The sequence below is a fragment of the Conger conger genome, chromosome 11 (genome assembly GCF_963514075.1).
Source record: "Conger conger chromosome 11, fConCon1.1, whole genome shotgun sequence".
NCBI lineage: Eukaryota > Metazoa > Chordata > Actinopteri > Anguilliformes > Congridae > Conger > Conger conger.
In genome coordinates, this window is record NC_083770.1 from 44109827 (window position 1) to 44119664 (window position 9838).

Genomic DNA, 9838 nt, shown 5'->3' on the forward strand with positions numbered 1-9838 from the left:
GGGGAGAGACCAGGCTACATACACCAAATATCCACCCCATCGACCAGGGGAGAGACCAGGCTACATACACCAAATATCCACCCCATCGACCAGGGGAGAGACCAGGCTAAATACACCAAATATCCACCCCATCGACCAGGGGAGAGACCAGGCTACATACACCAAATATCCACCCCATCGACCAGTGGAGAGACCAGGCTACATACACCAAATATCCACCCCATCGACCAGGGGAGAGACCAGGCTACATACACCAAATATCCACCCCATCGACCAGGGGAGAGACCAGGCTAAATACACCAAATATCCACCCCATCGACCAGGGGAGAGACCAGGCTACATACACCAAATATCCACCCCATCGACCAGGGGAGAGACCAGACTACATACACCAAATATCCACCCCATCGACCAGGGGAGAGACCAGGCTAAATACACCAAATATCCACCCCATCGACCAGGGGAGAGACCAGGCTACATACACCAAATATCCACCCCATCGACCAGGGGAGAGACCAGGCTACATACACCAAATATCAAAACCAGACTTCATATAATTTTACAGACTGGGATATGCGTGGCAAAATAAATGCTTCCCTCACATATTGGCATTGAGCGTCGGATCTCGTCAGTGGGTGGTTCTCTCCCTGAGATAAGTCGCCGGGTCTGCACGAGCGTGTGCTTGTGTGGCTGCCAGCTGTCAAAGCTGAGCTCTGCCAGTCCTTGCCAACGCGCGCCGTGTTTCTCCCGCTATTGCTCCGGCCCCCGCACATTATCTATTCCCCCGCAGTCCTGGCCTGCGTTTTTCACCCCAAAAGTCCCTGCTGGCCTGCCTGCCTGGTGCAGAGGGTAAGCCTCTGTCTCTGGTGTAGTGCCATCCGCCCGGCCTTAAGGAGCCAGACACAGGCACTGTGGAATACATCTCACCTGCTCACCAGGGGGGGGTCTGCAGGCTGTCAGCCAGGCCCTGAACAGCCAGCTTAGAACAAGCTAATATTTTCTCCTTGTTTGTTTCAGGAAATAAGATGGTGTTAAGATAATGTTTTTTCACCATGCTACAGCTCAAGTTGTTGGTAGTTTACTCATTCATTTAAACTTGGGGACAGTTTTTGATTCCCTTTTCTTGCCGTGTAACAAAGCTAATCTTTAATCAAAGCTGTCTAGATTGAGAGCACGTTTGACATTTGAAATTCACTAATGCTTTGCATCCATGTGAAGTTTCATAAGTAAAACTCATTGGGCTTCAGAGCCAAAATGAGGGCCCATGAGCCAAAATGGGGGCCATGACCTATGGGTAGCAGTGTGACAATGGGTTTTCAGCACAGGTCAATGTCGTCAGGCAGGAAGGCCTGGCTCGTGCTCGCTAACACTCTCCTCATGCTACAGCGGTTAGCGTCTTCCCCCAGAGAAAGCCGTGACGGGCTTAAAAAGGCGTGGCTCGCTGGAAGTGGAGAGTGGCATTTTGATGCTCACACCGTCACCGGGTGTGGCTCCTGGCGTGATCGACAGGCGGCCCCCCTCCATCCGTTTGGCCTGCCGCCGAAGAGGCCGGGCCATCGTGCTGAACGTCGCACATTTCCGGAAGGTTCTGCTGCACAGAGCAGCATGGCTGCAGGCAGCATTTTCTGGTCGGCGTGACCTTTTTAAGAGCCGCTTCATGTCTGCGGCTATCGTTCAGCAAAGGGTAACTGCTCGACTCTAATCCTGAGCCCCCAGCAGTCCCTTCAGCAGGGCTATCCAAACCCCGATGAAAAATGTGACCGCCATTTTCATTTTCAGACCTCAGTCCTGCTTTTTCTGGGTTTGCTATACCTCAGATGGCCCTGCTTTTAGTTTTCAGTAATTAGAGTATACTTTTGGAGAAAAAAAAAAAAAAAAAAAGGCATGTTTTTATCATATTAATATTTCTCGGTATGAGTGCCTAATCCATATCCAGAAAATCCTGTGATTCTCTGAACATTTGTACGCCTCCGCATTCCCAGAATGCCTGGGGAATAAGCCATTTTTTATGAGACCCCTAATCATCCACTCAAACGCTGCAGTTTGCCAAGTTCAGACTCTTTTGGAGTGGCTGCCAAACGTTCGCCTGGAGATCCATAACGAGACTCTCCGGGAGTACAGCCGCGGCCTGCTTTCTGTGGCCTACTTTGACGCGTGTGTTTCCAGGCTGGTACCGAGACTCTGTCGCTTCAGTCTTCGCCCTACCCTGCCCTGTGGATGAGGACCTTTCCCCATCCATCATCCATCCCTGGACGAAGGGCGCCCCCTGTGGAGCTTAACCGATATCACCGCCCACTCACTGCTTGTGCCTATACAGAAATATTCTGTAAATGCAAACCTGGAAACCACAGTCCAAAATGGGCCATGAGATATCGCTCAGTTCTATGCTATTGCTATTGTGAATTTGTCAAGCCTGCCCTATTGCACCTTGGCTCACTGGGTGCTGTTTATGTGTAAATCGTTTTAAAGGGATGCCCACATCTGGGGTACAACTTCTGGTCTTAAATGGTCAGAAAGATGCCCCACGATCGCCCAGTGAAATCTCACACTCCCGCTCCTCGACAGAATCCAAGGCTTCATAATGACTTTCATTGTTCTCGACTTCCAGGCTTCTGTGCTACGCCTGTCTTTATATGCCTTCTTATTAACTGCATACTTCTCACTGTAAGCTTGAACTGCGATATTTCTGTTCTTTAAATGGAATTGGGGCCCAACTCTGGCTTGGCCTGTGCCTGGGGGTGGGGGGGGGGGGGGGTGTCCTTCTGGGGAATGTAATGTGGGGGTTGGGGAGCGTTGATTGGTGCGGGTGTGTGGTTGCATTGATGATTGAACTCACTCTTTCTCCATTCGTTTTGGGCATGGCACTGCTACTTATGCTAACACAGCCACCATAGAAGCCACGGAAGCACGAGGTATGCCGGGGCCCTGCGAGGTCCCTCTGTGTTGTGTGTCGTGTGACCCTGCTGTGGGCCCTCCTCTTTTCCTTTCTCTTTTTTTGGTTTTATTGCTTTTTAAATATTCTGTGTGCCCATTTTGATTTTGACCTGGTCGTGGTGACACAGGGCTGTATGGGAAATGGCTACTCTTGCACCACCAGTGACTGCAAAATGGCGGGGGTCTCCATCCACTCTCCTCTCCTGCAGGGGAACCATCACCACAACCCCCCCACCCACCCCCTTTTCTATTCCGGTTCAAGCAAATATGAAAATAGGATCTGCAGTTGTAAGACCTGTGATTGCAAGGCTTGCACTTGTTCCATCATCCTAGTCCATGCATTCTTTCCCTTGGTTGGACGTATTTCTCCCTCGTGGTTGTTTGTAGGTGTTTTTATTTCACGCTCGTAAAGGCCCTCAGCTGAGTGCGTGTGGGTGCTACTGCCACCCAGGAGGCTTGGCAATCGCTCATCCGGAGATGGATGAAACAAGTTACCCCCTCTTCTGAATTGACACGTTTATAACCTGCCATAGTCAGTTGACCATGATTGGTAAGTTGGCACCCCTGCCTTGTAAGTTACTGTCAAAACCTCCATTAATCACAGGCCTGCTGGTGACCGAGAACCCCCCCCCACACACACCCACACACGCGCCCTCCCCAAAATCTCTCTGGCAACCGCATCAGATCCAAATCTGGTTACAGTGCCGGGCACTTAAGGCGCTGTGTTTGTTTACTGTGGGGAGTAACACTCTGCCTGCGACCGCTCCGCTCTGTTGCATGAGACACCACGCCGCTGCGCTAACACAAACAAACTGGCAGGAGCCTGAGAGTGCATGTGGGGGGAGCATGGGCGCCCCCAGGGCCGCTGCAGGACTCCTGGTTGTGCAAGAATAAAGCCTTTCTCTGTGTTCGCCTGCCTGTGCTTGTGTGTTCACGGTCCAGTGCTAGCAGTAGTTTGGCGCGGGAAATGTTTGAATTTTTCTTTGCCTGTTTTTCATTGCCCGTATTTGTTGTGTTTGAAGTTGTGTCGTGTTGTGCTGTGCTGTGTTGGTGGTTTTTAAAAAGCACCTGTCTGCTTTAAGCATGCCCGTTTGCTGCGTTTACGCTGGCAGGTCATATGGATGGGATCACAGGCTGTAGCGCTCGAGCCTCATGGTGTCTCTGTGTGTGTGGAATCTGGAGAAACCTCAGCCTGTCCATCTCCGTACGTTCTGTACCCTCCACAAACTGCACACACAGCTGCTCTCTTCATCAGAGGTCACTGAACATTTACCTCACATTTATTCATTTCTCCAAAGCAGAGCGTTTGGCAAACAGCTTGTAACAACCGCGAATAACACCAGAATGGAGTGGATGTGTGGCTGACAGACAGGGGAATGAAATGAGATATTAAATGCACAAAGACATGGGACAAGGCTCTTAGTACTAATCGATATTACTGTAAATGTGTGCTAATCGATTTTACTGCAAAACAGATGGAGCTTAAATGAAATGAATGGATCAATGGAGGAAGCAGCCATAATCAAAGTGTGTAATTAAACTTGAGTTATGAGGCTGTCGTGAATCGTGTGTAGGCTGAGGTCTAAGTGGATGAAACCTTTCTGAAGAGCTTTTTTAATCAATGCAGGGATACTGTTTCAGTCCTGGATTATCTCCTTTAGAGAACAGCGCAAGGCTGTTCCTTACTCCACAGGATGGGCTATGATCAGCCGAGAGGGTTTCAGGATTACCCACCTCCGTCTCGGTTTCCTTATGGGGCCAGGAACATCCAGTGAAAATACAATTGGTGTTCACAAAACAACAGCAATGGGACAACATTGGCTCAGGCATTAAGAGCAGTCATCTGGCAGTCGGAGGGTTGACGGTTTGATCCCGCCCTGGATATGTAGAAGTGCCCCTGAGCAAGACGCCTAACCCCGAATGCTCCTGATGAGCTGGTTGGTGCCTTGCATGGCAGCTGATCGCCGTTGGTGTGTGAGTGTGTATGAATGGGTGAATGAGAAGCATCAATTGTACAGAGCTTTGGATAAAGGTATATAAATGCCAACCATTTACCATTTACAAAAGAAATGCTGTCCTCAGGTTAGCGAACTTAGCTGTAGCTTAACTTAACCTGCTTTTGCATCAGGTGCTTTAAGACGTCATATGTGCGTGTTGTCATCTCTGTGCGGGAGTCGAAAGTCCCTGTTTCACTGTGTGTTTCCCGACCGTGCCGTGCTGTGAACAGTATTGAATGAGGGAAGGAAGGGAATGGCTCATAACGAGTTTAATGTTCCCCCAACGCGTCGTCTCCACACTACCTCAGACACCCTCACCCTCAACTGCAGTTCAGCTGACATCATTCAGGGCACTAAACTTCTGCTCCGGAACATACCGGAACATACCGGTGTCAGTAACCCTTAGAACAGTACCGTTTCCTTTTCAAAACGTTTCTTCTACATTTTTTAAAAGTCTGTGTTCTAGAGAACTCCATTGCTTTCAGTTACCTGTAGTGACTGAACATAGAATGTTCAGTTAATAACTTTCTCATCACCCGACAGAAAGGGTTGATGTCATCCGGAGTTTCATATTGACATGTAATTGGTATTTTATCATTGGGGTATAACACAAATGCTCCTTATCACAGCCTCTGTAGGTGTCATTCCACCGAGCCCTTCCTCAGTTAGCGTATGTATGTGAATGATGTCTGATGAGAAGGGAAGGGCTCACAGTACACTTTCAAAGACTCTCTGGGTTATGAGCAGATGCGTGTTGGGGATCCACATTAAAGTCGGGAGAGCATGCGTTCCTTCACCTCATTTCCACTGACTTCTGTTGCTGTTTGTACTTTTTACGTGTTGTTATTGCGTGATGTTGGGGCCATTCTCACCTGTAAAGTGCCAGCCCTGCCCCGTCCCTTCTGTCTGAGATGGATTGGATTGCTCAGGGTTTGTAGAACGTACAAAACACTGTTTTTTTCCCCCCTTTTTTTGTCAAAATTGGAAGAGTCATGTGCTGCATGTACCAGCAATTATTGCCCCCCACCTCCAGTACTGATTTTGGAGAGCGCAGACAAACGTGTTCTCCTCTGAAGCACGCGATGTCAGCCTCTGCTGAACTTTGGCAAGAACAAGCCTGTCCTCAGGGCCGTTTGACATGCCTTCCTATTCACCTTGTCAATCTCTGACTGTCCTGCCCCGTTTCTCAACTACGGTTTGCAGCCACGAGGAGCAGTCATCTTTGTGATAAACACATTGGTATTGATTGAATATTTTTGCTCCCTCCCTTTTTTTTTTTCTCCATACCCGACACCACACAACACGTAGCTGCCTCTCCCTTGTCCTGTCAGGGAATGCTTGTTCTGTGTGTCTCAGACGCTGACCTGTAATATGTGATGCCGTGTGCTCGGAGAACTAGACGCCCCTGACCAAGGACAGTGTGTCTGTGCTGTGTCTGTGTGTGTTCAGTGTGCTGTGTCACTGTTTGGGAGGGGGATTGAAGCGTAACTTGTTTTTGGGAGTATTGGTCATGCCCCAAGAGCATTTGCCCTGGGCTGCGCAGCCAGAAATTAACTTTTGGAACAAAATTGCCCTTGATCCTTGAACATCTGTTGAAAGATCCTAAAGCGGGCATGTTAGGGAGTGAAGAGTAGCCCTGTAGCTGGGGGCTGTTTGCAGGTTTTACCTGAAGCTTTTCAGGGGGAAACTCACTGAGAATCCTTCTGTGTGAGCACGTCAACGGAACGCCTGACCTTACTTATCTCTCTCACTCCCACTCTTTCTCTCCCTCTCTCCGCCCCCGCCCGCCCGGCAGCCATCCAGGGCTTCTCTCCGCAGCACAAGATCCGCAGCTTCGAGGAGGCGCGGGGCCTGGACCGCATAAACGAGCGCATGCCCCCGCGCAAGGACAGCCAGCAGCCGGACGGGGCCGCACTCAACGCCCTGAACGCAGCCAACTCCCCCGACAAGAACGGCACAGAGACCCCCGCGCAGTGACCCTGCCTCCTCTCTCCCTCTCTCTCCCTCTCTCTCTCTCTCTCTCTCGCTCTATCTGTCTCCTCTCCACATCGCTCTCTTCTTCTCTGTCTCTCCCTTTCTTCCTTTCTTTCCCTTTCTCTCTTCCTCTCTCTCTCTTCCACTCTCGCTCTCTCTCTCCCTCTCTGCTTCCCTCTCTTCTTCTTTCTCCCTCTCGCTCTCTCTCTCTTCCTCTCGCTCTGTCTCTCTTCTCTCTCCCCCTCCCTCTCTTTATCCCCCTCCCCCTCGCTCTCTCCCTCTCTCTCCCTCTCTCATGCCTTCTATTTGGGAGGCCTCTCCTCCGGCCTCTGCAGTTGAAGCAGCACAGGACAGGCGGAGAACACAAACCAAACGGCAATACGAAAATCTGCGACAGTCCACACAACGCATCATCATTTTATTTATTCAATGCAATGTATTAGATTATATGTGATAGTTAAAAAAATAAAAAAAATAATGAAAACTGTTAAGATATACGTAATTGTGGGCAAGATTAACCATGGCCACAGTTAATGTTGATAAAAAATATATATTTAAAAGAAGAACATTTTGTAAATTTTGAGTTGACGTATGCGGTAAAATTAAGGACAACTTTTTATTATCTAGTTCATCTAAGTTCTAGTGTTGTCTTTCATGTGCTTGGTGAGGGAACATTTGACTGAATATACAGTATGTATGTGTGGGAGTACGCGCATTAACATGCATGTGTATGACACAAGCATACGTTCATATACACATACCTGTATGTATGTGTGTACATAAACTCCTGCGTGTCTGCTCAAAATTCAAGGGATAATTGGAGGGGAAATAATGAAGAAAATCGTGGGTGTCATTTTGGAAAATCTTTTTACCTCCAGGCCAATCATTTCAGCCTTCGATGAAATAATGGGTGTTGGTTCAGTAACGGTGGCGACTGAATGAACGTGTTTCTTGCAGCTACCTTGTTGTTCAGTATAGACACATTTATATATGTATATTTCTGAGTGTCCCCTTATTTAAATGTGAGAATTTATATATAAATATATATTTTATTTTTGCATCCTATAAAAAAAAAACAATCAACCATGGAACAGCTGCCCGGAATCTGTTGTAGGTGAAGAATGGGTCATGTGATGGGAATCGGTGGTGTCAGAATGGAGGTGTGCGTGCCCTGGTGTCATTTGCATGCATTAGTGGCTGTGTCCAGGTGATAGTCCACCAATGGCATCACGTTCCAGGGTGTGTCACCAAATGAGTTTCCTCCAATGACAGGCTGGAGGCGGAGCCTGTGGTGTTGATAAACCAAAGAAAGTCGGATGTGGAAGAGGGGGTGCTGTACATGAGCTTCTGTGTCATGGCGCTTCAGCTTCAGAACATAAGGCCAATATTTCACTTTGGCCTCTGGGGAAGTCTTCAAAGAGAAAGGAGGCTGAACTGATGAATCTGGTATATGTAGAGAATGCTAGAAGTGCGTTGGGTTAAAAGCACATGTTAAGAAAAAAAAAAACCATACCAAATGGCATGAAATAAGTGTCTAGTCTCCTCTTAAAACATCCCCCATGCCAAAATGAAGAGGATAATTATTTTCAATTCTTCAGGGTGGGACAGCCACAGGACAAGGGAATTGGGTATAACTTGTGTCCAGAATAAAAGGTTGGTTAAAAAAGTGCACCCTGTATATTTATTTCTGTTCATTTGTTTTATGTTGTTTTCCTTTCATTCTGTGACACTACAGAAAGACAGTGCTTTGGCTGCTGATTCAGGTAGCGAGAAACCAAAGTCTCACCTTCTCTGGGTTTCTCTCTCCGCCCCCGCGTGCGTCTCCCGTCAGAAGAACGTTTGGGGAAAGCGGGCTTCCCAAAAATGAACGCGCGCGTGGATGAACTGTGAGCTTTTGCTGAAGCCAGCCGCCTAAATCCCGCCGCCTGAACCCCGCCCCGCTCACGGCTGGCTGGAGCGCATTCGCTCTGCCTGCACGACACCGGATGACGGACACACCTCACCAGTCCCCTCCTCGTGGGCGACTGGTCCCCCCCGAATTTCAGTCATTTCAGCTTGCTGTCAGCGGGCAGGCAAAACCTGCTTTCACCCCAACAGAACTAACCCTGCGGGGGTTGTATGATGCTGTTTTTTCCTCCTCTTCTCAGCTGCTTTTGGCAGTCCTGCTCTGGACAAAGCTTGGCGCGTTTCTCCTGCGGTTCAGCGCTTCACGGGTTCTGGTCTTCGGACTCGGGAGAATCCCCTCGTTCAGAAAACGCTGCTTTCTCTCCGCGGGATGGGAGGGTGTCGGATCTAAGACATTTACGGTTTCTTCTTTTGTAAAAATGTATTGCGTTTAACATATTTTAGTTTCTTTGATTGTATATTGTTCTGTCAGGTGATCCTGCAATCACGGTACTGTTTGAATCGGGGCAAATCTGTAGTTCTTCCCCCCTGCTGTTAGTAATCATAGCCTTATCCTTACCCAGAACCAATATCATTTGATTTGTTCAAAATTCATGCTAATGCAGTTTTGCCAACAAATCTGAAAAAATTGTTTTGTTTTTGGAAATAAAAACCTAATCGGACTGAAGTTTTCAAAGTACTTCGGTGAGCAGAAGTGTGTGTGCACAGTCCGGTCATTCCACCGAGGGGCTCCTCACTCCTCAGCTGGCTGTGTGGTTTCTTTCTCAGGATGGGCTGTGTGAAGGCTTTCCTGTTCCTTGCTTCCACTGGATTTTCACACCAGTTTCCATGGAGTCAATGTGCCATTATGCCATTTGCAAAACTTCCAACAGCAGGAAAGGCTTGTATGTGCTTTCTGAATGGAGACAAGAGAGCCTTCTTGCTGCCGCATACATTGTTTTTATAATCTCCGTATCAGAAACACCTCCTGGGGTCTGCTCTAAGAGGTTCATTTAGGGCCCTGTTTTTGAGTGATCGGATCGGAGGAT

At 48.4% G+C, this 9838-nt stretch overlaps 1 protein-coding gene across 2 annotated transcripts in view; it reads left to right on the forward strand.

The window, feature by feature from the left end:
• The window catches only part of LOC133141042 (serine/threonine-protein phosphatase 2B catalytic subunit gamma isoform-like), a 52739-nt gene extending 43250 nt beyond the window's left edge, over positions 1 to 9489 (forward strand). The window contains exons 13-14 of one of the 2 annotated variants that reach the window (XM_061261409.1): positions 2886 to 2912; positions 6727 to 9489. In XM_061261409.1, coding sequence (XP_061117393.1) covers positions 2886 to 2912; positions 6727 to 6908 — 209 coding nt within the window. In that variant the 3' untranslated portion in view covers positions 6909 to 9489. The remainder of the gene's footprint in view (positions 1 to 2885; positions 2913 to 6726) is intronic. The other variant, XM_061261410.1, reaches the window with a different exon arrangement.
• The last annotated feature ends 349 nt before the right edge of the window (positions 9490 to 9838 follow it).